The sequence below is a fragment of the Alternaria postmessia genome, assembly GCF_024291825.1.
Source record: "Alternaria postmessia strain BMP 2775 chromosome Unknown scaffold_130, whole genome shotgun sequence".
In the NCBI taxonomy this organism is placed as follows: Eukaryota; Fungi; Ascomycota; class Dothideomycetes; order Pleosporales; family Pleosporaceae; genus Alternaria; species Alternaria postmessia.
In genome coordinates, this window is record NW_026260203.1 from 37,252 (window position 1) to 64,065 (window position 26,814).

General features: G+C 51.2%; 9 protein-coding genes across 9 annotated transcripts; 5 read left to right on the top strand and 4 right to left on the bottom strand.

Annotated features, from left to right (window-relative positions):
* Positions 1-1,089: 1,089 nt before the first annotated feature.
* On the top strand, positions 1,090-2,173 carry J4E82_010511 (uncharacterized protein; the record flags this gene model as incomplete). Its single annotated transcript, XM_051736723.1, has 4 exons — positions 1,090-1,336; positions 1,424-1,807; positions 1,871-2,003; positions 2,059-2,173. 4 exons carry the CDS (start codon positions 1,090-1,092, stop codon positions 2,171-2,173), a joined length of 879 nt encoding a protein of 292 aa, XP_051583523.1.
* A 952-nt stretch (positions 2,174-3,125) lies between these two features.
* J4E82_010512 (uncharacterized protein) lies at positions 3,126-4,463 on the bottom strand (the record flags this gene model as incomplete). The annotated part of the gene is made up of 1 exon (XM_051736724.1): positions 3,126-4,463. One exon carries the CDS (start codon positions 4,461-4,463, stop codon positions 3,126-3,128), a length of 1,338 nt encoding a protein of 445 aa, XP_051583524.1.
* Positions 4,464-10,628: 6,165 nt separating this feature from the next.
* Positions 10,629-11,618, bottom strand: J4E82_010513 (uncharacterized protein; the record flags this gene model as incomplete). Its single annotated transcript, XM_051736725.1, has 1 exon — positions 10,629-11,618. One exon carries the CDS (start codon positions 11,616-11,618, stop codon positions 10,629-10,631), a length of 990 nt encoding a protein of 329 aa, XP_051583525.1.
* A 1,336-nt stretch (positions 11,619-12,954) lies between these two features.
* On the top strand, positions 12,955-13,874 carry J4E82_010514 (uncharacterized protein; the record flags this gene model as incomplete). Its single annotated transcript, XM_051736726.1, has 2 exons — positions 12,955-13,244; positions 13,304-13,874. The coding sequence occupies 2 exons, from the start codon at positions 12,955-12,957 to the stop codon at positions 13,872-13,874; spliced, it is 861 nt and encodes a 286-aa protein (XP_051583526.1).
* Positions 13,875-15,341: 1,467 nt separating this feature from the next.
* Positions 15,342-16,514, bottom strand: J4E82_010515 (uncharacterized protein; the record flags this gene model as incomplete). The annotated part of the gene is made up of 2 exons (XM_051736727.1): positions 15,342-15,968; positions 16,017-16,514. 2 exons carry the CDS (start codon positions 16,512-16,514, stop codon positions 15,342-15,344), a joined length of 1,125 nt encoding a protein of 374 aa, XP_051583527.1.
* Positions 16,515-17,087: 573 nt separating this feature from the next.
* On the top strand, positions 17,088-20,191 carry J4E82_010516 (uncharacterized protein; the record flags this gene model as incomplete). Its single annotated transcript, XM_051736728.1, has 4 exons — positions 17,088-18,485; positions 18,534-19,557; positions 19,604-19,766; positions 20,080-20,191. 4 exons carry the CDS (start codon positions 17,088-17,090, stop codon positions 20,189-20,191), a joined length of 2,697 nt encoding a protein of 898 aa, XP_051583528.1.
* A 12-nt stretch (positions 20,192-20,203) lies between these two features.
* J4E82_010517 (uncharacterized protein) lies at positions 20,204-21,950 on the top strand (the record flags this gene model as incomplete). Its single annotated transcript, XM_051736729.1, has 3 exons — positions 20,204-20,335; positions 20,394-20,887; positions 20,939-21,950. 3 exons carry the CDS (start codon positions 20,204-20,206, stop codon positions 21,948-21,950), a joined length of 1,638 nt encoding a protein of 545 aa, XP_051583529.1.
* Positions 21,951-22,863: 913 nt separating this feature from the next.
* Positions 22,864-24,043, top strand: J4E82_010518 (uncharacterized protein; the record flags this gene model as incomplete). The annotated part of the gene is made up of 3 exons (XM_051736730.1): positions 22,864-23,065; positions 23,124-23,409; positions 23,464-24,043. The coding sequence occupies 3 exons, from the start codon at positions 22,864-22,866 to the stop codon at positions 24,041-24,043; spliced, it is 1,068 nt and encodes a 355-aa protein (XP_051583530.1).
* Positions 24,044-24,373: 330 nt separating this feature from the next.
* On the bottom strand, positions 24,374-25,666 carry J4E82_010519 (uncharacterized protein; the record flags this gene model as incomplete). The annotated part of the gene is made up of 1 exon (XM_051736731.1): positions 24,374-25,666. The coding sequence occupies one exon, from the start codon at positions 25,664-25,666 to the stop codon at positions 24,374-24,376; it is 1,293 nt and encodes a 430-aa protein (XP_051583531.1).
* Between the last annotated feature and the right edge of the window lie 1,148 nt (positions 25,667-26,814).

Below are 26,814 nucleotides of genomic sequence, written 5' to 3' on the forward strand. Positions count from 1 at the left end.
AGAGCCAACGACTTCGTTTCGTAATCAGTCGAGAAGTATATACAGGTCAGGAAAGCGTATCGGTCGTATCAATGCGTCGCGGTGCGTTTCGTGGTGCTAGTATACACAGAACTGAGATCCAGCTCGCTGGGGCTGCGCGGTCGGAATTCGGAAAGATTGCCGCGCGCACTACCCAAACATGGCGTTGGCGGAACAACGACGGCCGCTGGAACCACAGCTACGATTTCAACACCACATACGCCATCGCGATGCGCCATACATCTCTAAGGAGTACCACCATTTGTGGCAGCTGGCCATCGAGCTATTGATCTTCTCTCGTGTCGTGACTCCGGTTCAGCGTTCAGCACCGACGACGGCATCTCCGCATCAGCCACAACGTATCGGGAAGTCAAATGTACGCTTGACCTTTGGCAACCCATTCAGAGCCTTTGTTCCGAAACTCCGATAATTTGCGCAAAGAGTTCGGGCGAACTTTAGCCGCTTGTAGAGCTCTCATGTACGATATAAAACAGACCATTGATATCAGCATCTACCACTCCTCAGCTGCGAAGACTGTCAGATATGTCATAAAGCATAGATTATTACGATGTTTTAACACTGTAGATGTTAGAACGCAGCTCTGTACTACTATGTTACAAGAGTGAGCATCACGCGCATAGACATATTTCCACGATACTACAGCACAATGTACAGAGGTAATACTACTGTAACACAAACAGTACTACTGTAACATAAACAATACTACTGTAATCTACTATAGTACTCGTGTAGCTCCTTGTCTTACTAGGCGCTCGCATAATTGCACGCTTGCGGATATTAGCGGTACTACGGTGCAATGTAGCCCCACCGAGAATCTGCCTATATTGCTATCCGCTGGGTACATACATCAGATCGATTCAGCCCCACGGACGATCATGAATCACAAGCACTAGTAAGATTGTAGCAGTGCACCTAGTGGCCCAGTCCGCACCTATTCCTTGCCTGTATTTATACCCGGTGGGTGCTAACTGTCTAGTTGATATCTGAGAAGCTTCGCTGTGCCCTTCGATCTTAGCAATCACTATTCTGAAACATAACATGTCTAGAGAAATGTCTGAAGGCATCAAGAACGGAGTGTTTCAACGCAACAACACCAAACCCCCAGCGGACAGCCCGGCTATGCAGTTGTTTTCCTTGGCTGGTAAAACCGCAATTATATCTGGCGCAGGTCAGGGGATTGGCTTAACAGTAGCCAAGACTTTTGCGGAAGCAGGTGCAAATGTGGCGATTTGGTACAACAGCAACAGCATGGCTATTGAAGAGGCCGACAACATCGAAAAAGTCTTCAAGGTCAAGTGTACGTGTGACCAAATCTACAGCTTCCTTGATGCATCATTTATTGAATGAAATAATTAAGAAGTCGTGCTGACCCATGACTCAACAGGCAAAGCATATAAAGTCGACGTCACCTCATACGACGAAGTGAAGGTGGCGATGGAAAACGCTATCAAAGAACTCAACGGGCGCCTTGACATCTTCGTGGCAAATTCTGGCGTTTCCTGGGGGGATGAGTCGTTTATCGACTCGAACATTGCGAGATACCTTGAAGTCATGGACATCAACACCAACGGATTTGTCTACTGCGCCCATGTTGCTGGGAATCACTTCCGCAGACAGAAGCAAGAGGGAACTACATTGCATGGGACTTCGCTCGAAAATTTTGAAACCGGCAGCTTTATCGCAACAGCGAGCATGTCTGGCCACATCGTCAACATCCCTCGACGCCAAGCGGCGTACAATGCATCCAAGGCCGCCGTCATTCATATGTGTAAGCAATCCAGAGACACTTGTCAGTGTTCCTACCGAGTCCGACTATGTTAACATTGTTCAGGCAAATCCCTCGCGATCGAATGGCTAAATTTCGCTCGTGTGAACACTGTATCTCCTGGGTTCATAGAAACTACTATAGCCGGACCGATCGCAGATGATGTCATGAGCGCGATCATGGACAAAGTGCCTATGGGGTAAATGATCCTACACACAAAGTCTGAGAATAGAAAAGACGGCTAACCCCCTTAGACGCTTCGGGAAAACAGTAGAGCTTAAGGGAGTATATCTTTTGCTTGCGTCGGACGCTTCCTCATACATGACGGGAACAGATATTCTTGTCGATGGTGGTTATACCGCACCATAAGCTTGAGTTTAGCGTGGAACCAATTACAAAATGAACTATGAAAGGCCTGTTCAGTACGCCTGTTAGTATTTGTCGATCGTCTAGTACGATTTTTGCATCCACTGGCTCGGGCCATGCAAATTTACAAGGGTAATAATGAGGACAAGAATAAGGCTGGCGATGACTATGGTGGCAAACGCGGGAGCTTCAGTGTACAAGCACGAATAAAAATGCTGCACGGACTGAAAGATCAATAGACTGCAACAGATCCAGACAAGTCCATTTCTTCCAGGACCATCGTTGCGGATTGCACGTCCGGTTGGAGTTGATCAACCTCGGATCCGACGCGTATTCTCAACATCCGGGGGCGTCGCTCGCATACCGTTCGATGCGTCTTCGCAAAGCCACGTAACGAACTGCATCTGCCATTCATGGACCATGATAATATGCCAGCATACTCTCCGCATTCATCATCCGTCTCAGCTTCACGGAAAGAGTTTTATCTACGACGAATAGCAATGCTGCTGGTAGGTATCCAAGTCTCGTACCCAACCATCGCTTATTGGGTAGGGGTCCATCGTTGATTTAACTTATGCAGGCGTGTTCAATACCATCGCAACATGATTGCATATGTAAAGATCGGACCTTCAGGATCGATTGAACCTGTTGGTCCACCTCGATACCACCCTACATCGCTGCGTATGGCGCATAGGGCTAGCAACTGACACGACGACGAAAGCCTTCGACTTCCGCAAATAGCCTCACTTACGCATGCAATCAGTACCTTCCTACACGTCAGAACTTGGAATCTCACGAGTCCGAATTCGATCGGCACTATGGCTACTCTTTGTGATAAAGTACCTTTCATTAAGAAAGCCGTAGTACAGTGTTTTAGACTAAGCTATTATTGCCAGCTAGCGCGGTTTTAAGGAAACTACAGTAGCTACAGTAACAGCGTGATAGCATAGTAACCCTAAACATCACCTGGACCAACTGGTTTACCTAATAGATTCAACAGTTCGGTGATGATAATTCTGCCAAAATACGATGGCCCGCCTGCGTCCAAGGCATCTAGAAACTCGTTTCGAATCGAGCACCCAGAGATAGGAGTTCCAGCAAATCTCGCGCGAAGAAAATTGATAACATCTGGAAAACTAGTGGCGGCTTGAGTGAAGTGCTCACCTGCCATGTCCCTAACGTAGGTAATTGAGACTCCGTCGCCGCAGAATTGGTCCACCAGCGCATCTGTATCGGCGATTGGAGAGATCTCATCGGCCACCGCCTTGTAGACGAACAGCGGCATTGATGGAACACCATGACGACCCATTTGTGCGTTCGAGCGAAAGTATTTGGCAAGAGTCGGCTCGAGGACGATATTTTCACCACCGTAGAAGTATGAAGAGATGTTCTGTCCGGCGAAAAGCACTACATCGCCGTAGAAGCAATTCTGTCCCGCTTGGTAAAATTCCGCTGCCTTTGCCGGAATCAATTGATTGGTCAACGCTGTCTGAAAGTCCTTGAATGCATTGGCCATGCCTAGGAGGGCGGCAGCGGCGATTCCGGCGAAAGGGCCATGGTTGATAGTCCCGTACACGTTCTGCACGTTTGGGGTAACTCCCCCAATTGCAGCTCCGACGAATTTGAGTTCCGGAGCGTAAGACGACTGTAATTCCATAGCCCATTCCGAGGCTAACGCACCACCGCTGTAGCCCCACATCTGGACCTTGGCATCACTCTTTACACCCGTGATCTTGCCTGACGAAAGCACTGCACGGACAGAATCGAGAGTAGATTGGCCAGCCTGGAAGCCTTCAATGAAAGTCGAATTAGGACCTTCCCAGTCCGGACTGCTCACGATCCATCCCTCGTTCAGAGCTCCAAGAATGAGGAGCATCTCGACATCCCCAGTGCCAGCGTAAATAGATTGAGAGCCAGTTTGAAGGGTATACGATGGAGCGCAATTAATTTGGCCTCCGCTGTCTTCTGCCACTTGATAGGAGACGACCTTGTCGTAGCTCGCATTCTCTGGTACCATGACAGTACTGACAGTGACCTCAGGCTGTCCCAGAGCGTTTGTGGTACGGTACAGGAGTTGGGTGACTTGTTTGATGTTCACCGGAACAAGGCTGAGCGCCTGGAGTTTAGCCGGGGCAGGCCTGGACCTAAGGATGGTCCCCGGCACGGCATCTTCGTAACCCGCTGGTGGTTGATAGAAAGGATCCTGAGCTGGAGGAATAGGCGCTACCCGGCGATGGATGCTACCCAAGGCAACTTGGCTGCAGATGAGAAGGTTCAGTAATGAGAAAAACATGATGAAGGAAGATGCGCGAAGTCTTGGAAGCGCCGCTGGTTGAGATGTCTGATACAGAGGACCGAGCTGGTCTATTTATGTAAGTCAAAGCATTACACTGAGCATACTGACCAGGCGCTCGCGAACGTAGCATGTGAAAGCTTGTCTAGCAACAAGCTTCTGAACTTGGTGTTTAGTTCAGCAAACAAGCTTTCAAACTCTAATTAGCTAGGTATGAATGAATTTAACCGAGTGATGCCCTCCTGAATCCAATTAACCCAATCGTGTCTACCTGATCGAGAATGCAAATCGAGAATGGTGACCCTAAGATGTGAAGATAATTTGATTGTGATGCAGTCTATTAGCTTCTCTGTCTAGTACCTCGGCATCGTGATCGATCGACCTCAATACTTATCGAAGATCTCACTTCAAGCTTTAGAGGCTAATAGCACAGACGCTTATTGTGCACCCTGCGTCGATCCCCCAGATTTAAGATGCGGGGGTTACCAGTCTTGTCTAGCTCAAATCTAGAGCAGAGCCGAGAACCGTCAACTACCTATTGGTGGGCGAGTCCGACTTGATATCTCGCTTTTTCGGATATCGACAAAACAAGCCGTTTCAAGGAAAATGGAATTTATCCTTTTCGTTATAGACGCGTTCTCTGTAAGTCTGGTAGTAGGAGATTGGTGTCTAAGCGAGTCTGGGGATAGCGAGCAGCTTAACATGGCCTTTTCTTACCCGTGGGGAAACCGCCATCGTCAGCAGTCAGTACTAGAACTTGTGAAGTGGAGGCTCTGAGCTACAGTTAGCACTAAGCGCCACAACCGGAGGATCTGCTGTCGGTAGAAACCTGAGCGCGGTTCCTATGGGGTACCCTGCTCGTTAGTGCAGCCTTCACGAATTTCTACACCACCTCGGCGCCTCGGTGCCTCGGCGGAAGGATCTGAATGTTCGAACTCGTGAAGATGTATGTCAAGCAACGATTCCAGGTTCGGTCATTCGTGCGATTCTGCTGGAGTGCGGCATATGATCAGGATAGGCGGCTCGCTAGATGTAGAGACGTGCGCAGCCGATACGACGGGCCAGCTTCCCACTTTTGACACACTCAGATATGATCAGCAAGGCACTGTCGCTATGTTCGATCTGAGTGACTGTACGTGGGGCTCCTTCTATGATACAAATGCGCTGGCATACGAAGAGCCTACCAAAATTGTAGAGAGAATCGGCAGAACGTGGGTGACAAGACTCTACGTATATTTATCTATGTTAGTCAAGTCTGGCCTCTCTTAGGAGAACCGACGATGCCACTGTGGTGGAACCTGTCAGTGGGTGTGATCATCCGGCCATCTCGTTCATGTTCAATCGGCCTGCAGAAACGAGCTCCCTTTGCAATCCTCCAGTACAGCCAGATGGTATCAAAACCGCTCATATCGTCGGTGCTGTCGTCGGAGGAGTTGGAGGCTCTTTCATCATGGCGATTTTATCGGTTTGGGCTATAAGAAGGAGAAAGAAAAGCCTACATGCCGCCAAACCAGACACGGCGCGCAGGAGACGGAAGATGATTTCTCAATCGCACAAAAACTACCCGCCAATTTGATGCGTGTGGAACTTGATGAACAGCGATACGTCGCTGAACTGGACGGTGAGGCAGGAAGTCTTCATAGAATGATGTTAGTAACAACCAAGACTGACAACAAGCCGGCGTGGAATAGAAGCAGCGCTAATACGATCTCTTCCGCGTCCCCACTTCTTGTGCGATAGTCTTTGTCATAATCTCTTAGTTCATATGACAATTTGTGTCATTCTTTGTTCATCAGCTCTAAGCATCCGGGTACCTGGCTTAGTAATTGCTTATTATGGAATTAGTGCTTACTCTGAAAAAAATTCAACCTCGCTTTTGTGACTTACCCTGCTCCGTTCACCTGCACACACGAGCTTTGCAGGATTTACGCCCTGCACGCTGCCACGGGCGTTTGCGGCTATCGAATCAGGTACCACACGTCCTCTCAAGGGTATGTTACATCCCGTCATCCTTCCTCGTTCAAGTCCTCTAGCATCCAGACTTTGTTTCAGCTCTTCCAAAGAGTTGCAGAGGCGATGTTCAATGGCGCATAGTCTCAGTCACCAGTTTCCTCTATGCCTGACCGCTTCGGCCACATTCAGTGACCATCATATCTTTGAGGGGTACTGACGCCCGCACTGCCTCACTGACTCCGGGCTGGTGTGCTGATTGTGGCGTCTTACGTTCGGGGTTACCCCACTGTGGGGTGAACTCAGCGGGGTAGACTGGGCAACTGCATCAAATCAATCCACAAAGTCTTATCGCTAGGTCAGCAAGCTACGCGAGATATCTGGCATTACCAACACATCCTTGCCGAAGAGGATCTGGACGTAGAGTATGACATCGCAAGATCCTAAGCCTGAAATGTCTCCACAAGGCTTACCCACTAGAGAAACGGGGTTCACCTCATAAGCTTGATCGCTCTGGCGAAACGAACTCGTATCTCCATACAGATGCAAAGAGATTTCTTGCTGTATTCATCACTCTGTGAAGACCACGACCAGGTGTAGCCAGTTGTTACCAGCGATCACTCTCTTCGCGTTCTCGCTGTTAAATTACATTCCCACAAAGAAGAATATCATCAACAACACGAAGCCATGAGTTCCTTCAACGACCATGGATTCTCCGTGACCCATCTTTCCAACGATGGTTGGTCTACCGAGGATGAAGCTACTGCCACATGCTTTTGTGGAGCTGTACAGGTGGTTCTGGTTAGTTTATCCAGGCGAAGCCTGCTGCAATACCGCTTTGCGCTTGCATTTCACCACTCCCGACAACAGACTGCGCGAGCTAAACGTTCTGCAGCCACTCCAGAAACCTGGTTTGATAAACCGTCATGTTTGTCATTGTCTCGACTGCCGCAAGATTGGTTCCGCCTTCTACCAATCGAACATCACTGTGGCGGACTCACATCTCAAGTACGTTCGTGGTGAGAACAATCTCGCGACATTCGAAGAGGCTACGACAGTACGTGCCAACGCATCTATGACAAATTATTTCTGCAAGACATGCGGAACTCTGATGTACCGTCGCGGCGCTCGATTTCCTGAGATGACGATCTTGCGCACCGGCACTGTGGATGATCCCGCTTTAGCAGAAACCAGGTTGCGGCCACAGGTAGAGCAGTTTATCGAAAGGAGGGTCGCCTGGTCGGTGCCGATTGAAGGTACGGCACAGACAGTAGGAATGCATCAGCCTTCTGACATTGCGAGGATTCCGTAAATATCTCACTACCTTTGTGCAACTGCCTACAATCTTGTCTTCAAGCCTCAGTTAGCCTTCGACCTAGCATGCTTCGACCTTCGTAAAGGGACGACAGGTCCTCTAAAATCTAAGCCATACTGCCGTCCGACATTGCCGTTCTGTTGCTGAACAGAGCCCACTGGCTGTGACTTCGCGTATCGTAAGATGAAAAGTCTCCAAAGTGACAAGTTGGCAGAACACTTATCCTATATCTGATAGTTGAGCGACCCGAGCGGTGGATGGTCCCTTTCTCCAGGGGATTGCGCTTGATCCCCTGATGAGAACCCGAAGATGCCATCGCAAATCGCCTCGTTAAATGCGTGCCCTGAAATCGTGTTATCAAAAGGCTGTAGAATGGCGTCCCAACTGGATGGGAACATTTCAGATTCTGACCCCACGGAAATTCCAGCTTTCGCACCTTGACCTGCGGATGGAAGAGACTGAGAGGGGTAGACGCTAGCCAACATGTTCTGATAAAGCTGCTGAATAACATTGAAAGCTGAGCTGGCCAGGTCATTCGTGGGTTCAAGAAGTTTTAGTCTATCCAAAGCCCACTCTAAATTCCTCTTTGCTGCGGGGTATTGGTCTGCAAACTCATCTGGAAACCGAATGTGCATGGCTGCAATGAGTATCGTAGCATCGAACGTGGCAAATACCAGTTCAAAACTCTTGTGTTGCAGAGGCTCTGTCCGATCGAAGAGGCGGGCCTGTGATTCCAAAATCTGCGTTGCGAAGTAATATGCCTTACTGCGACTGCTTGAAGACAAAGATACGAACGGTCGATGCAGGGCAAACAATACGAAGTGTACATTGGTGAACATGATTTCCAACGCTGTGGAAAGCCAGGCAGATTCGTTCGAACGTGATCCCTGGGGTGTAGCCCACGCAGGAAGATTAGCAATATTAGCGAGGATGCTTTCGTGAAGCTGCTCAACCAAGAGAAAGCCATTAGCCTTCTTCTCGAGCCCGTGTATATCCTGCAGATATTTGTAGGCCGTATGAAAACCACAAAGAATGACGTCGCGGGGCCGCGGCAGCTCCTGCTCGATCGGGCTGTCATTCCACGAACCGGGGAGGGGGATGTGGCTAGGATTCAGGTTGGTCACCATCGGTCGTCCCAGAACCACAGCCATGTGGGCATCCCAAAGATGGAGCATTAGCCAGACCCTACATCCCAAACTGTGGTCTGGTAGATTTTGATGCCCGGGATTTAGCGTGTGGGCTGACGTCTCCAGGTGAAGACCGAGTTCTTGACCGTTGCGAATCGCAGTTCCGATAGAATGCCACGCCTCTACCACCTTCCCGGTATTCTTTTCAAAAGAAGCGCGCAACAATCCAGCCTGAATCGTTGTGAGAGTGAGCTTACTTTTCTCAACTAAAGAAGCGAGACGCAGGCCTGCATCACTAAACTCTGCTGCTCGATCGGATAGTTTCATGTCGGGTGCATACTTCAAGTCATTTAGACTGTCGTCATGGTCCAATGGTTGGAATAGTAAAGACTGTGCCAAAACTTGGAATAGCAATGCCGGAAAAGACCAGAGGTCGGCTGTCAAACCATTTGGGATTTCCTTCAGCTGATTATATGAGAGACTTTTCCACTGAAAAAGTTGGTTCAGAAAGATAGCTTCGTCCACTATATCGTAATGCCATGATACGTTCGTAAAAAATGCGTGCACTAGCAATTCGATGTGCCTCCACGATGGGAGTTCTCGGACGATCCTTCTGTACTGGTCTGCTGAGGGGCTATGCCGAAGCCCAGGATCGGATTGGAGGCTGGGGGGACCTGCGATGCAACAAATGATACCCATGGTTCCGTTGCTGTCATTGGCATAGCCAAGATGTCTGATTGCGGATTGGGTGACCGTTGACAGTGTGGGAATTCCGTCTGCGTAGGTTGGCGGAGTGACAGCGGGTAGACTTGGCTGATCCTCGAGCTCAAGAGGAAGATTGGCGGGTTGCGCACGATCATCATTCAGCTGGTAAAGACAAATATCCTGTTCCGTTAGCACCGTGGCACAATCCAGGACGATAGCATACACTCTTGCCGCGCTTTATGCAATGTAAACATGGTTGCCGACGATCGCACTGTATGGTCAGCCTGGCTCTCGGCATGAAGGTTGTGAATATTACCTTTTGCTTACGTCTGTGACATTCACGGCACGAAATTGTGGGGCGGTTGCGTCTCGCATGTGATTCAACGTGGCCATTGTCGTCTTGCATGGCGGTATAGCTTTAGCAAGAGCGAGACTTTGAGGGGATGAAGCTGGCCGACAAGGAAATCAATGCACAGAGTTGAGACTGATGATACATGAGGCGATAAAGAGCCACTTGGCCCTGACGGGCGCTAGGATTACGAAGATGAACAACCCCCACCTTACTATGACAGAGGAAGAACTGATGATTTACCGAGGTTAGACCGGACAGCCAATCAAGGGTTGCCGGATCCTTCCTAGCGGCTTCTGACGGCTCGATCGAAGCACGGATCGTCTACAGAAGAACAACTACTTAGTAGTCGCCCGTATCTCAGGCACCTTGAGCTACGTCCTCTCACTCACTCGACCTATAACCCGTAGGTATCATCAGCGGTATACCGATCCCGTGCACCTTGCTCCTTTGTCTCCCCGTACCGTGAGATCTGATGTAGATCGAATTTAGGTAAGTGAGCATACTTTATTTTTTTACACCAACCTAAGGGGTCAACCGTTTGCAGCCATCAGGGAGTCCATTCTCTGGAAAGACATACGTGACCATGCTGTGTAAAGCAGGCGTCATCTCGAGTTGGGTACATAATCAACCATGACAAGCAACCTGGGACTTGTAGAGAGATGTAGTCTGCGCAGTCAAGTAAGACTGACTCAACGATGTGCATACTGCGTTCTATATTACGTTTTCACTTGTTTGAACCAGGCCGCGATTTCGCCTATGTTACGATCGACGACATCCGGCTGCTCGTAGTGCTGGAAATGCGACGCGCCATTATCCCAAACCAGCTTCTTGGCCTTGGTCGGGATCGATTCGAAGTGCCTCTTTGCTGCCGGCGCATTCATGCAATTATCACCATGTATTACCAACGCTGGCTTATTGAGTTTTGCCACACCATATACGGTTGAATAGCCAAAGTGATCTAAATCACTCATGACCGCGTATCGATTCTCGAAACCCTTTAATGTCCAAGGACCATACCACGACCATGGAACCGGTCCAGGAAGACCAGCAAGTGAGCCGACACTAGGGTCTGCAGCTTTGGGGTCCACAAGAGGTTGGTAAACGACCTCTCCCGTTTCGTCGTACAGTTCCTTAGCTTTTCTGGCCCTCTCAATACGCGCCTGATAGAGAGCTTCTCCTTGCTCAGGTGTGGGCATCTTCATAGCTCCTACATCAACGCCTGGCTCGATATTGACGCAGCCAGCACAGATCATGTAAACATCCGTCTCGTGATCGCGATAGTATCCTGTCACGGAAGCCACAGCGATGACACGATCGTCGTATGACGCGACATCCAGGCACTCGGGACCGCCCTGGCAAACACCAACCAGAAACAGTTTCTTGGCATCCACATCACCTCTACTAGCGAGGTAGTCGAGGCCGGACACAACATCTTCGTTCTTCATCAGGGGGTTCTCGAGACGCCGCGGCACTCCAGTACTCTCTCCGACCGTGCGTGGGTCGAAGATCAAGGCGGCGTAACCTTCGTCGGCGAGCCGCGTACCATATTGTAATGGGGCTTGCTCCTTGACGAACGAGTATGGACCGAGGACAACAACGCCAGGAGGATTTGTGATGCCTTTGGGCATGTAAAGGATGCCAGTGATTGTCTCCCCGTGAGATGGGTAAGTTACTTTTTCGGTAGTGTACCGGCCGTGGCAAGCCATAGTATGAGCTGAATTCGAAGAAAACTGAGATGGTGATACAAAGGATTGACAACTGATACGGAAAGGCTGTGTTGAATACTGGTTGTTGAGCCAGCGATGGGGAGGATACACCTGGACATACTTATATAGTTTGATATGAACATACACTTGAACACAATCGATGCCTTTCTCCTGAGGACACGTTTGGTCGTTCGACATAGCCGTGGTTCGTGCATCGGCCGTCCAAACACCGTCTGTGGTTTTCGGCGATAAGATGTACTCGACTTTCGGCGATAAAACTCACCTACCCAGGTTCGGAGTTTCGGGCTCACAGACCATCGCCATTATGACGCTAACGACCAGACCATCCTAGCGCGGCCGCTGAAACCCTGTTGACATTGACGGGCAATCCGCGCAACCGTTGCCCCCGATCGGTGGTCCCAAGCGACCTGACAGGGTATGCTCCAATACTTCGACACGCGCACAACGAGTCAATGGTTCTGCTCTGTTCGCAGAACCTTCAGTGTGCACAGGATATAGCGATATACCTTTTCCGAGATCGTAGAGATGCTCTCTTTACACGATATAATGCAACATGTTCTGGAAGTGTAGGTTACCTTATGGGCAAGATGCGCTGTATCTGGGTTTGTTACATCACACACGATATTGAGATTGACGGACAGCCTGGTCTCGGCGAAGCCTGTTGCAAGGCGCACGTATCGAGACGCTGAGATAACATGTCGACGTCGTGTAGGCATGTGTATCCGTGATTCAAAGAATGTGTGTTTGCGACAGTTTATTGAAATCCCGAAGGCCGTCGGCGCTCCAGGCGATCCATCTTCGTACACACAGCTGTGCTCACATGAAGCATCACCCACAACGCCCGCTGAATGCCCCGAAGAATTGCGCAATGCATCAGCGATATCGTCTTCAGTCATTGGTTCTATTCTACGCCCGTGGTAACATGTGTTAGTATATGACTGCATTGCCGCCCGGGCGTACGAACCCCGCATGTTCCTTCAAGACTTCTCTGGGCCTCAACACAACCCTACTAGAGATAAGGTATTTACGACGGATCGTATGGCGGTGTCTGTGGTCCAAGCCTCTAGCCGAAATCCTTCAATCCAATGAAGGTACTACTTCATGCGGTCGGAGTTAGGTGTCATGATCTTAGGGCATATTGGAGCGTCGGGCATAGAGCTAAGCGCCGAAAGAGTATCCAGCGGCATGAGGCTTTAAAGGCTGAACATGCACATTCATTCGAATCAATAGCACCTTCCTCCTCATTTTCCCGAATCTCTCCTCCCGCTACTCCAACTTGTCGGTGAACCGGAACTGTGTCACACGCACACCTAAAATGTCTTCTCAAACGCCAGTCTGGTTCATTACGGCAGCCTCGAGTGGCTTTGGCAAATACATAGCTCTTGAGGCTCTCTCTCGCGGCCACAAGGTTATCGCCAGCGCACGTAGCACGTCGCGCCTCCACGATTTACAAGAGAAGGGCGCAGTGACTGTTGCACTCGATGTCACAGCACCGCAAGCAGAGATCGAAAAGATTGCACAAGAGGCTAATGCGCAGTATGGCTGTATTAATCACTTAGTCAACGCGGCCGGCTATATCCTTGTTGGTGCAGTCGAGGAGACTTCGTAAGTCATGCTCTGGGCACCCGGTACGCCTCGAAGATATTGGACTGACTCGAAAGCAGACCCAAGGAGGACTTTGATCAGTTCAATACCAACGTATTTGGCATGCTGAATGTCTCAAAGGCCTTCCTGCCTTACATTCGCGCTACTTCTGGTCACCGCACTATCGCGAACTTCGGCAGCATTGGCTCCTGGCATGGTGGTGCGGGCTTCGCGCTCTACGCTGGCACTAAGTGGGCATGCAGTGGCATCTCCGAGTCGATGCGCAGTGAGCTTGCGCCGCTAGGGATCTCTGTGACAGTTATCGAGCCGGGATACTTCCGAACTGGCTTCCTCAATGCTGGTACGCAAATCAAGAGTGAGAAGAGAATCAAAGAGTATGATGAGACTGCTGTGGGCGAGGTCAGGGCGACACTGGATAAGGTGAATGACAATCAGCCTGGTGATGTAAAAAAGGGTTCTAGGGTGATAGTCGACATCTTAACGAAGACTGGCGCCGCTGAAGGAAGAGACGTTCCGATGCGCGTGGCGCTGGGCTCAGATTGTTCTCCTGGCATCCGCGAGAAGATTGAAGGAACCATGAAGTTACTGGCTGAGTGGGATGCGATTACAACCAAGACTGACCACGAGTAACTTAGGGACGGCAAGAAAGCACTAGTTTAGCGTTCCGCATAAACTGCGCGGTTGATGTTCTGATGCGCAGCTATATACACGGATTTCATTTGCAATCATCGAATCTCTATACTCCGTACCAGACGGCGGTCTTGTGAAACTGCAGACGAATATGTTCTCGAGTATGAATTAGCCAACTTAACCCTAACCCGCTAATCACGAGTAACAATCATTTGCAGTGCGTCTGCTCACCTATGTAATCGTTGGTGTAAAACCAGATGTTCATGTTACGAGTCCGCAATCGCAACAACCAGTCCATCGGGCTAGCCATGACCCCGTAGCTGCTCAACATCATAAAACGATTGGCAGTTTTCCAGATCAGTTGAAAGTAGTTTATAGCCATTTCATGGGGGTCTTACGGGGCGTAACCCTCCTTACTCGTGATTATGGTCGCACGGTCTTGACGTGTCTTCGCTGCTGGATGTCACCCCAACATCCGTACAGTGGTAGTAATAGCGGACATGATAGGCATGTACGCTAACAGTGCCCTCTACCCATGGTCACCGTCTACCCCTATTACTGCTGTGGTGCTGACGAGCGCGCTCTTCTACTCGTCGTCTTACAGGTAACAGACTAACAACGATACCAAGAGTTTCAAGATGTGAGCCTCCAACAGCTCTTACTCCTCTTCGTCCTTCTCCTTGTCGCTCTATAGGTCGTCATCTCCGCCTTGAATTAGATAGTGCTATTCTGCGCTTACGACTTCGTCCTCGTCCTCATCTGCGACTTGCTTGTTCTTCTACAACGACACAATCTCGCTGGGCGTTAATTCGTACAGTGACCTGTGTCCCCAACACCCTTTGATCTGAAAATAGTGCAGGCGCTTGGAGGTAGGCTCACCATGGCCCCCTTTGGTCGCCAACCATCCGTCTTGATGCACTACGACGAGGGACGATGTACATGTGCGACGCCGCGTTACAGATGCTGTAAGCATATGACAGTCGGGATCTCTTACAAAACAGGAACTGAGGTCTCTTCGGGAATCTACGCGGCAACATCTTGTCCCAACACTCCCAACATTGATGTCTATGAGTTTCTAATCGAATTGGAATTCACGACATGATGCCAGGACATGCATTATCCCACCATCGGTACCATCTCCTGTACTCACAAGAACAGCGCTTCTGCGACGGAAAGACGGTTCAGAAACTACCTATATATGCTGTTAGTACCTTCTACCTGTCTACTTTTGTTCTTGTCCTACAGCTGTTCGTAGTAGTCACGACACGTTCGCCTTTGGGCCGCTTCGCTGGGTTGTCTACCGTAGAGTAGTCAGCGATGTCTCGCTACACATCCTTGGGCCGGGTTTAGCAGGGTCCTAGCGTGTATGCATCCACCATATCTATGCGCGCAGAGGTCTTATTACTAGTATCTCAATTGAGTGAACTAACATCGCGATACTTAACGTGCCGTCTCTACGCTGAGGTATTATACAGCAGTACCTTCGCTCGACTCCCCTGCCTTCGTCTCAATCTTGATCTCCGGACCCTCAATCTTCTTCACTTTCCTTCCTTCCCACCACGACATGATACCGGCGAACATCGCGACGCCGCATCCCAACGCGATGAATGTGCCTGTTGCCCACGTCGGACGATCCAAGCGATTGTAATGCCACATGAAAAAACAGAGGACCGCCTGCAGCAGTGTATTTAACACCATCATATCAACCGTGAACGCCAACTTCCACATGCTCGTTGGCGGCGCCCTCACTCCCGTGAATGTAGCCGGCTCCAGGGTCTCCCCACCACGTCCTTCGCTCTCGGTGAACCACGCAGGTGGTCGGAACCACGCTTTGTTCTGGTTAAAGAGGCGGCGCATAGCGTTCGGATCGTGGAAGTGAATGGCGCGCTTCACCCAGTAGAAGTCGCGGAAGCGCCAGGGTGCGAGGCCAAAGCCAGTGACGCAGAATAGTGCGTTAAGAATCTGGCTGTCGATCTCGAGCCAGATCTTATTCTGACTGTAGTCATTGTCGCAGTCGTAGATCTGCGTGCCACGCACATGGCACATGGCAGGGGCGGCCTTTAGGAGCAAGAAGAAGAGCATTGCGCCCCATGCCTGCAAATGTCAGCGCGCATGATTGTGGCAGGATAAGGGTCAACTTACCACGACGTTGAGGCCATAAATCGTGATCAAGAAGCCAGACGGTGTGAGGAAAAACACCCAGAATGCTTTCAGACCGTTCTTGATGGTCGAACCCCACGATTCCTTGTGTTCAGATGCGTGCTTCTCCTTCAGCGTCTGTCGGCGGCGGATTCCATGCCCATGATGCCTGCGCAAATGCTTGTGGGCCTTCTCGTCTGTTTCTCCTGGTAGCACAGGTTCGTCTGTCGCTGGGCGGTCGAGGACTCTGGTTTGCGACTTAACCAGCGTAAGCTCGCCATCTTCGTCCGGCTTCGCGATAAGCGTCGCATGGCCATGGGCATCGAAGGTGATGTTTGCGCCGCCGACTTCCGGTTCTCGCAGCTCGGTCAGATTTGGTGCTTGAGCCATTGCCGTTGCTGTGGCCTGCCACATGCCCAGCTGCGGCGTCGTGTGCAGCAGCGATGACAGGGACATTCCTCGCGCCCGCCCTGCGATGCCCTTCTCCTGGTTGTCCGTCATGGCTGAACGTGTATGCGCAATCGGCGTCGCGCAAAGTGTCCTTTCTTGTGTCCAAGGCGAAAGTGAAGGTTGAAGAAGAATAATCGTTATCGTTGCGATCGCATGTTCCTCCGCTGTTCCTCCGTTCCTCCACGCGGTTCAAGCTAGAGGCGCTTGAGCCTTTGTATGCGGATCTCCGACGAACGTGATAGGCGTGCCAACGCGAAAATCATCTGCGCGGTGATGCGCGTGCGTCGGTGTTGAGGTCCAGGCTATTGAGAAGATCCGGCCGACTGTGATTACTTCGTACGATGGTACGGGCGATGGTTTGCTGGGGGCGGTTGATCGCCAACCGAGGCGAGACAACGCGCTGTGGTTGGCGAGGCCTGCCGCAAAAGACCCGCAAACTGCAGATCTAGAGCCAGAAAAGCAAGAGGTGAGCATTGGCGCTACCGCTCATCTCAGAAGGTCCGACTGCATGCCCAAGCAAACGTCGATAATCTTACATTATGTCATCCAAGCCGTAATCTTGGGTCCGTATATATCGACGGGGACCCAATGTAGTCAGCATTAGCAGCCGGTATCGCTGTCGCCATGCCTTTGAACTTCCACAAGAACCAGAAACGCGGGGAATTCCATGACAACAAAGCGCAAAGTACCGGACGAGTCAACACCTTTGGCCAGGTCGCCATCCAATTCCACAAGAACACGCATGCGCTGAGACATTGGATCGATAAGGCCCAGGATGAAGCCGCGGCATGCCGACCAGCGCGTTGCGCAAGACCGCGAAGAGGAAGCACAACCTTAGTGGATGAGTTCATCAAGGAACAGACCAGCAACACCAGTGCACCGCGATTGAACATCGCAATACATATCTGTGGATCTCGGGGCGACGTGCAGCCCTTCATTCCGATCGCGAAGCTGCTTCAGGCCGCTCCACATCACCACCGGGTACGCATCTGCACGCATCCAGCTTTCAAGGATTTCGTGGAAAGCAATGGCGTGGAGTTCTTTTCGATTGGTGGTGATCCGGAAGCGCTAATGGCGTACATGGTGAAGAACCCTGGCCTGTTACCCAACATGCAGTCCATCAAAGCTGGTGATATCGGCAAGCGACGGAAAGAGATGGCTGAAATGATGGACGGAACCTGGAGAAGTTGTATCGAGGCCGGTGATGGTATGGGCGAGAGAATATCAGCGTTGAATGTAGACGCGGCGGAGGACCTGTTCATTGCCGACGCTATCATCGCCAATCCGCCTTCAATGGGACATATCCACTGCGCAGAGAAGCTGGGCATTCCGCTGCACATGGTCTTCACGATGCCATGGTCGCCGACGAAAGCGTTTCACCACCCCCTCGCGGCTATGGAATATGGTGAAGTCGAAAAGTCTGTGGCGAATTACTTCAGCTTCGGCATTATGGAGCTGCTAACTTGGCAAGGGTTGGGAGATGTCATCAATAAGTTTCGAACGCAGACTCTAGGCCTAGACGCGATGAGTCCGCTGTGGGGCCACCGGTTACTCCCAAGGCTTCGTATTCCGTACAGTTACCTTTGGTCCCAGGCTCTGATACCGCGGCCGTCTGACTGGGGCGACCATATCAACATCACGGGATTTTCATTTTTGGACGCCGGTTCAAACTACACTCCGCCTGATGACTTGGCCGAGTTTCTTGCCAAGGGACCACCACCAGTGTATATTGGCTTTGGTAGCATCGTGGTCGACGACCCAGTGGGCCTCACCAAGCTTCTCTTCGAAGCGGTGAAGCTAGCAAAAGTTCGAGCGATTGTTTCCAAGGGTTGGGGAGGTGTAGGCGGAGGTGACGTACCAGACAACATCTACCTTATCGGCAACTGCCCACACGACTGGCTGTTCAAACGGGTATCTTGTGTTGTGCACCATGGAGGCGCTGGTACAACAGCTGCCGGGATTGCATTGGGAAAGCCCACAGTTGTCGTGCCGTTCTTTGGTGATCAACCCTTCTGGGGACAGGTAAGTCTGTGACGATTGATGATGGGGTTGTATTGACCTTTGCAACAGATGATTGCTAAGGCTGGTGCCGGTCCGGTGCCTGTTCCTTTCAAGCAAATGACTGCAGAGAGCCTCGCCAATAGCATCACCTTTGCGCTCCAAGATTCGGTCCAAGTTGCTGTGCAGAAAATGGCCGCAAGTATTGCAGAAGAAGACGGCGCTGGTGACACGATGCGAGATTTTGAGCAGAGGTTGAATATCGACGCCATGCGATGTCAGCTATGTCCGGAACGGCTGGCTATATGGCGTGACAAACAGACTGGGGCACATTTGAGTGGCTTGGCCGCATGTACGCTTGTCGAGAAGAAGGTACTCGATGTGAAGCATCTACGGCTACTGCGACATCGTCATTACTACACACATGAAGGAGCCGAAGGACCATTCGTAGGTGCCGTAGCAGCCTTCGGAGGACTCATGGCTTCACTTGGCACAGATACGTCAGACTTCTCTCAACGCCTGAAGAAAAGACCACGCGAGTCGGACCTTGAAGCATTGAAGAGAACACTGACAAGAGACGATTCGGATGACGCCAGGCTGGAAAAAGGTATCACTTCGAGGCAATTCCACCACCTGGCATACAGAATGGCAGCGAAATCTTACGAAGACGATATGATTCACAACTTCGAGAAACCTTCAAGTCGGCCGGGGCTGACTGCCCTCCGTGACAGAGTCGCAGCAAGGAGAGCTAAAGGCGGTCGTGGGTACCAGATAGTCAGCGCCACCGCACACTACATCGGTGATCTGACAGCAACTGGTGCCAAGGCACCAGTCGCTCTGTTCTACAACATGGCCAACGGCTTTCGAAATTTTCCGTCGTATGCGATACGTAATGATCCTGCCAGGCGAAGAGATGAGATTACTGGGTTTGGAAGCGGATGCAAATTAGCTGGGAAAGAGTTCGTGCTCGGCTTCGGCGATGCATTGGTGGGTATTGCAAGGCATCCATATCTCGGTGCAAAGCAGGAGGGCGCTCTTGGCTTCGGTAAAGGGCTTGGTAGAGGTCTTGGTGGTCTTTACTTCCATTCGATGGCTGGTGAGTTGACTCTACATTGTGAAATATGCCTATCTAACGTTACCAGCAATCTTCGGCGTACCAGGATACTTCTTGAAGGGAATTGAGCGGGGACTGTTGGCGCGCCATCTCACTGCTGTCCAGGCCGAGATCTTCTTCATTCAGCTGCGCCGATCGGGTGTTGGCTTCCGTGGTGCGAGTGACGCCGAGAAGGCAGATCTGGTAGCGAAGTGGGAGGAATTGAAATCGAGCATAGCCAGACATTAGCGTAGGATCAGTGTAACGAGCGCTGCAGCCTGCAAAGCTTAGTGTTGTGGTGAAGGTCGTGAGACGTCAAGGTGACTAGTGCAGGAACGGCCGGTGGTTGGGCAACCGCGCCCGCGGGCCCCGTGGCCCCCACGCGCTCTAATTCGTCCGCATCAGGCTGCCAACACTAGACGTGCTGAGACAGCTGAAGCCGTCACAAATAACATGCTGAATATTGCGCGGACCACAGAACTTTCTCTTCCGCTTTAATGTGCATCCGATCCTCACACCTTCTAGTGTGTTACCAGTGTCGGCTGAGTACGCGCAGCAGGACGCCCATCACAGCCTCCTCAACGCCATCGACGCCCAGACGAAGACGCACCAGATCTCCGTCGGCAACTGCAAGTAGCGCGCGGACGCGATGACTGCAACTGAGCTCAACCGCATAATATGGCAGATTGCGCTATCTGCAGCGGCTGCTGCCATGAGCGTTTTTATGTTCAAGCTCGTGAAGATGCGCACGATCTTCTACAAGCTGAAGAAGCAAGGACTGGTACGCAACCCAGCCGAGCACTGCCGCCTATTTCAAGCTGACGCGATACAAATTGAAGCCCATGCCGCCGTGGGACTTCGCAGCTGGTAACCTCAAAGTGCTGCCAGGACTCCTTGAAAAGTTTCCCAAAGGCTCCCAACAATCTGATGTATTCACCCTGCTATCGAACGACTTTAAGGACTCTGACAACTGCTTTTATGTCGATCTATGGCCTTTTAGCAGTCCGCTCCTCGTAGTCACCTCGCCAGATCTAGCGATACAAGCATGTCAAGAGCATGATCTTCCAAAGCCTCCAGTTCTCATACCGTTCTTTGCACCCTTTGCGGGTGGGCCCAATTTGTTTGATATGAACGGCGCGGAGTGGAAGCGCTCGAGGGCGCTCTTCAACCCGGGCTTTAGTGACAGGGTAATGCTTGGGAGCATACCGCACATCATCGAGGAAGCCGAAGTCTACGTGAAGCTGCTGCGAGAGCATGCGAAGAAAGGGGATACGTTCTCGCTGGACAGATTGACGTGCGACTACATGATGGACGTAATCGGTGCTATCACCATGTGAGTGCATGTCGCTTCGTTGCAGCGTGAACTTGTGCTGACATGCTTTAGCAATACTCGCCTTCACTCCATGACTAGCCACAATGCGCTTGCAGCCGCCATGCGAAGCTCTATCGAATGGCATTGCCAGGACGAAGAGTTGAACCCTTTTATACGCTGGAACCCTATGCGACCCTTGATCGAATGGTGGAACGGCAAAACCATGAATCGATACATCGGCATCGAGCTGGACAAACGATATGAAGACTGGAAGACCCATGAGCCATCTAATCGTGCAAGTTCCGTCATGGACATTGCGATAGCAGCGTACATGACCGAGCGCAAGGCTGCGGCGAAGCTTGATGCCGACTTCAAGAAGTGGGCGACTATCCAGATCCGCCTGTTCTTGTTCGCCGGGCACGACTCGACCGCTGCAACGATTGTTTACAGTCTATATCTGCTGTCCAAGCACCTAGATGCTTTGGCCAAGGTTCGTGCAGAGCTCGATGAGGTCTTTGGATACGGCATCGACACAGCTGCTACCTCACTGAACATGCATCCAGAGCGCATCAATAAGATTCCATACACCACCGCTGTCATCAAAGAAACCCTGCGACTCTTTCCACCAGCTGCTGGCATGCGAGGTGGGCTTCCAGGTGTCTTCCTACGTGACAAGAGTGGAAACAAGTACCCTACCGAGGACATTAACATCTGGATCTTACACGGAGCAATACAGCGGAATCCAAAATACTGGCCTGAGCCTCATGAGTTCCTGCCGGAGCGCTGGCTTGTTGAGCCTGGCCATCCTCTGTACCCGCCAAAAGGTGGATGGCGGCCATTCGAAGCTGGCCCAAGGAACTGCGTTGGCCAAACGCTTGCGATGCTGGATATCAAGATCACCTTGGCGATGACAGTCCGCGAATTCGACGTTCATGATCAGTATGAAGAGTGGGACCGGCTGCATCCTTCGTCTGGTGTCCAGACGGTCTTTGGGGAGAGAGCGTATCAGGTACCGCTGGGAGCAGCGCACCCTGTGCACGGTTTTCCTTGCAAAGTCACAGCGCGAGAATTCTTGAAGAGTTAGTTGGTATAAGAAAGAAGAGTTGAGATTGGTGGAATCGGATGGACGCATTATCAGGCCAGTTGAATCTTCTTCTTCTGAGGTCCTTCTCACGTCGCTGTGTTGAGAAATCATGGGTGAGCTTGATGTTTGGTTGGGTTTTGGCAAGAAGGTTCCACTCGCCTGGCTTCCCCCGCTTGTGACCTACATTATCTACAATCCCCGACAGTTTGTAACATAGAGAGCATCCAAAGGCCGAGACTTCGAGAAACTATGATTGACCAGAATAAGGGCCGAATCGGTAGAGGCTGAGATAACAATTGTTCGGCTATCTTAGCAAGTGAACTGCGCGCTGCGACAGTTTGATTGGCTGCTCTGGGTCTCTACACCCCAATCTGTACTAAACGCCGGAGACCTTCCTAAACTGCGGTAGCGTGGCGCCTAACACGACATATGCACCCACCAAGTTACGGAGCGGCCCTTTCGTGGTATCGCTATCTTTACATTATTCGTTAATGGATGCGTACTATATCTGGCTAGGACACGCTTGCGTAGGATATATATTAATCACCGTGTGGAGCACCTGCTCAAGACGGCTTGGCAAGCCGAAGCATTCAATCGGAACCGACCAAGCTTTAACAAGAGATCATGGGGAAGCTTAAACACCTGCTCAAGACAGCTTGGCAGGTTGGCGGACTCACCCGAAACTGACCAAGCGTTGACGAGATATCATGGGGAAGGTTAAACACCTGCTCAACGCAGAGTGTCCCCCGTGCTGGCACACCATCAATGAGTTGAACATTGGGATATCACCCACGCCGAACGCCGGAAATTCCCGCCGCGATAGTACTTAAGAGGTGACTGATGCTTCAATGTTTGATACTCATCACTTCGAAACCCGCCTCCTAAGCAAGACTCTTTATCAAAGCTTGTCAATATGCTCACCAAGACTCTTCCGATCGTTCTTCTTGCTGGCGCAGCTTCGGCAGCTTGCCCTCTCTCTGTCTCGATCGCTCATGCAGACAACCATGTTGTGAACGTTCAAGTCACCAACACCGGAAGCGAGACGATCCAAGTCTTCAAGGGCAACACCGTGTTCAGTTCCCATGAGACCAAGGACTTGTTGGTAGCCGATGCAGGTACGCATACCTTCAATGACGATTACATGCCATGAATTCATATTGACGGTCAAAACAGCTGGCAATGCTCTTCCTTTTGAGGGAGTCTACGTCAACTACAAGAAGACCGGTCTTACTGCCGACAACTTTCAGAAGATCACGGCTGGAGAGACAATCACCGTGCCGGTCAATGCAGCCAAGAGCTACAAGCTCAAGGGCGTTCAGAAAGCCAAGGTCTCCGCTGTCCAAGGTTTCCGCTACGCCACAGGAGAGGAGGCTCCCGCTGCTCTCCAAGACCTGTCCTCCTGTGCGGACCAGACGACTGGTGCAGTCGAAGTAACTCCGGATCAAAGCAGCGCAGCTGAGTAAGCTACGACCATAACTCTGGCAAGACATAGGAACTGATATCAGCTCCCTAGGCAACACATCTCTCACAAGCGCTCTGAGCCTGCTGCCTCCCGCATCCAGAAGCGCTCCATCACTTACTCCTCGTGCTCGACGTCGCAAACGTCTACCCTCAAGACTAGCGTCTCAGACGCTATCTCCATGGCCGGTGCCGCATACACCGCCGCCGGCTCCGGAGCCGACTACTTCACCACCTGGTTCAAGTCAACTTCGGTGAAGTCCAAGGTACAGACCATCTACAACGACGTCAAGAACGTGCAGACAACCTCGCCCAAGATCTCTTGCACAGACACATACAACGACTGCAGCGACGGCTCGGCACTTCTCTACACCATACCCAGTGCGAACGTCATTGTTCCCTGCCCCAACAACGGCTTCTGGGATTTCCCCGAGCTTGCCGCTCAGTGCAGCAACGACGACTACGACAAGGCCGGCAGCATTCTGCACGAGATGACGCACTTGTACGGTACAAACGACTACGGATATGGGTATGTTGCAGCGCAAAAGCTTAGCGCCACCCAGGCTGCTGCAAATGCGGATACGTACGAGATGTTCGCAGAGAGTGTTAGGCTTGGTGGCTGCACCGTTGGTTAGATAAAGTAGTTGAGGGGATCTATCTATTAATTCACTTGTTAACTTCTTCTGGCTTTCGACCGCGTACTGCACGTTTATGCATCGTGTTACAGGCGTGATCAGGCAGTCCGGAGGGATGTTGAGATACGGTACTCTGCGCTAAGACATCCGCTCAGAGCGCGACGGTTCTCGAAAAGTTACTTGGCATGGGAAGAGAGAATTGAGATGTCTGGATCTGGAAGAATTTGTTACCACTGCTTGACGTGCAGCGCGTTTGAGTTGAGTGCATTCATCTATAACAGGTTTTCTCAAGTTGTTAGGACGACTTAGACCAGCTAGCTAATTAAAGCGCTATGTTCGCACAACATGCTCAAAGATTTCCAGCACTTTGATAGCACGGGCTGTAGGTTCATATGTTAGTTTGCCGACGCCTTGTGAGATTGGATCGTTCTTGACAGTCTCCCAAAGTCGATCGTGGTTGCCTTCAGCAAAGTCAAGGAGGGCGTCGCGAACAAAGACATCCCGGGTAACTTGCTGATCACCACAATCAGGACGCTGCTGACCGACAATACCGTACATCTCTGTACCGTGTACTGCAGGCGCACCTTCGACAGGTCCAACTGTAAGCAGACGTGCATTACCACCCGCAGCCGCATGTGCAAGTGCTGCGCGGGCAGCGGGCAGGGTGAAGAAGTAGTCAGTGAAGAGTGCCCCTCGCACCTCGACCGGAGTGCGGCCGTTGACATTGTACGTAGCGACGATTCTTTTGGCGCGGCTTCTCGGAATGCGCGACTTTACGACAAGCTCTTCGACTATGTTGGAGATGCTGCCCGGGTCGAACTTCTCGGTCGCGTTGAGAACCCACCAGTCCGCCTCATTTGACGTCGTGCTGAAGATGATATCCACTCCACGGCATGCCCCTGATCTGAGCACCTCCAGCGGTGTGCTATCCAGAATCGCTCCAGGTTGAGAGCGATCGTCTACAATGCCGATAGTAGTATTATCTATACCATGTCGGTCACCGATATCGCGGGGAGTGACCTTGAAGAGTGTCTCAGCAAGAACCTTTGCGTCTAGGTTTAACAGTTGCTCAGGATCATCAGCGATGTCGAGTGCGGCGAGGAACTTCATTGCCAGTTCTTCAGCCCACCAGGCTGGAACAATGCGGGATGCGCCTCCCGAGAACGCTGAAAGACGCTTGTAGAGCCCTCTAGCGGATGGAGCGGCGAGTAGGCCGATGGCCGAGTAGGCACCGGCACTGTGTCCGGCAACAGTAACATTTTGGGGGTCGCCACCGAAACACGCGATGTTCTCCTGCACCCACTTGAGTGCGGTGGTCATGTCCTGTAGGCCAAGGTTGGTGGCGTTGGCAAAAACGCCGCCATATTGAGAGAGCGATAGCCAACCGAATGGGCCAAGTCTGTAGTTGACGGACACACAAACAGCCCGGCCAGTTTTGGCAAGACCTGAGCCATTCGATGTTGCCGAGGTGTTTGCACCCACTTCAAAGCCTCCACCAAAGATGTAGACTATTACAGGCAGTGGATTTCCGTTCGTTTGGTCGGGTGCCCAGACATTCAAATTCAAGCAGTCCTCACTGACCCCGTTCTTAGCATTGAGCCAGCTGGTGTCACCGGCCTGCATTGGCGCAGGGCCGAGGTGATCAAAGGATCGGTTCCGGTCGAAAGGCAGCAAGCGGGGTCGTTGGAAGCGTTGCGCGGTGGCATAAGGTATCCCAAGCCAAGATCTTACTGTCTGGGTTGCAGTAGACATGTTCATTCTAGTTCGGAAGGTGTTTGGAGGAAGCTCGTGGAGGGTGGTGCGTTAGAGGTGAAGGTGATCCATGGTCGTTTAAATGCAGGTCGCTGGCGACGATAGAGAGTCGACTCCATGCTACGCTAGGTTTATCGTGGGTATTCTGCGCCCTCGTGAATTTCCGAGATAGCCCCATGTGGTAAGTTTGTCATCGTTCTGACGGAGTGCTTTGACGCACTTTCCATCTACGCGTTGCACGCGACACGTTTAGTGAGCTGCTAGAGTAGGTCTATCCATCGGAAAGACATGACCTTAATTCACGACGACTCTGCTACCTCCTTGAACACAGTTAGACAGACTTGTATGCTGTGAATGTTTATGACGTTGTAGTGCAACTGCACGTCTGCCAAGCCGCCACCATAACGTTATGCTTAGGACAAGAAGAGCACAAGCGTGAGAGTATCGTCTTAGTGGGGGCCAAAGAAAGAGGATGATCATGTCCAAGTCGGTCCGAAACGCGAGTTCACGTGTTGACGCGTCATGCAATTTGTTTCCGTGCCTAACGCCTAACACCATTTCCGGTTCAGACACCGAAACTTTCATTGTGCCAAGTTTCTAGTTTCAGTGTTAGCTGTTTCCGATGGAAGTAATAAGTTATGAGAGCAACACACCCTGTGTACGGCTTTCCTTGTGAAGTCACGGCCCGAATCTTTTTCGAAGAGTTAGTCGGCCGGTCCCCCGCACAACAGTAGAGAAAGACAAGATTCGTTCATTTAATAGACTAGTATCAGATCTGTTATGAATCCTATAATTCTAGCGACGTTAGCGACATATCCCCTCTCAGATCACGCCTTGGTTATAATTGAAATCACGCCCGGCCGTGACATTTCCCATGAAGATAGGGCCACCACCCAGAGTTGCTAACAATCAATCCAAACTGATGAGACTGACTGACTGACTGATTGCTTGGCAGTCAGTTCAGTGTCAGTTTAGAGCTCTCGTCTTATCAGTCAGTTCAGTTTAGAGCTCTTAAACTG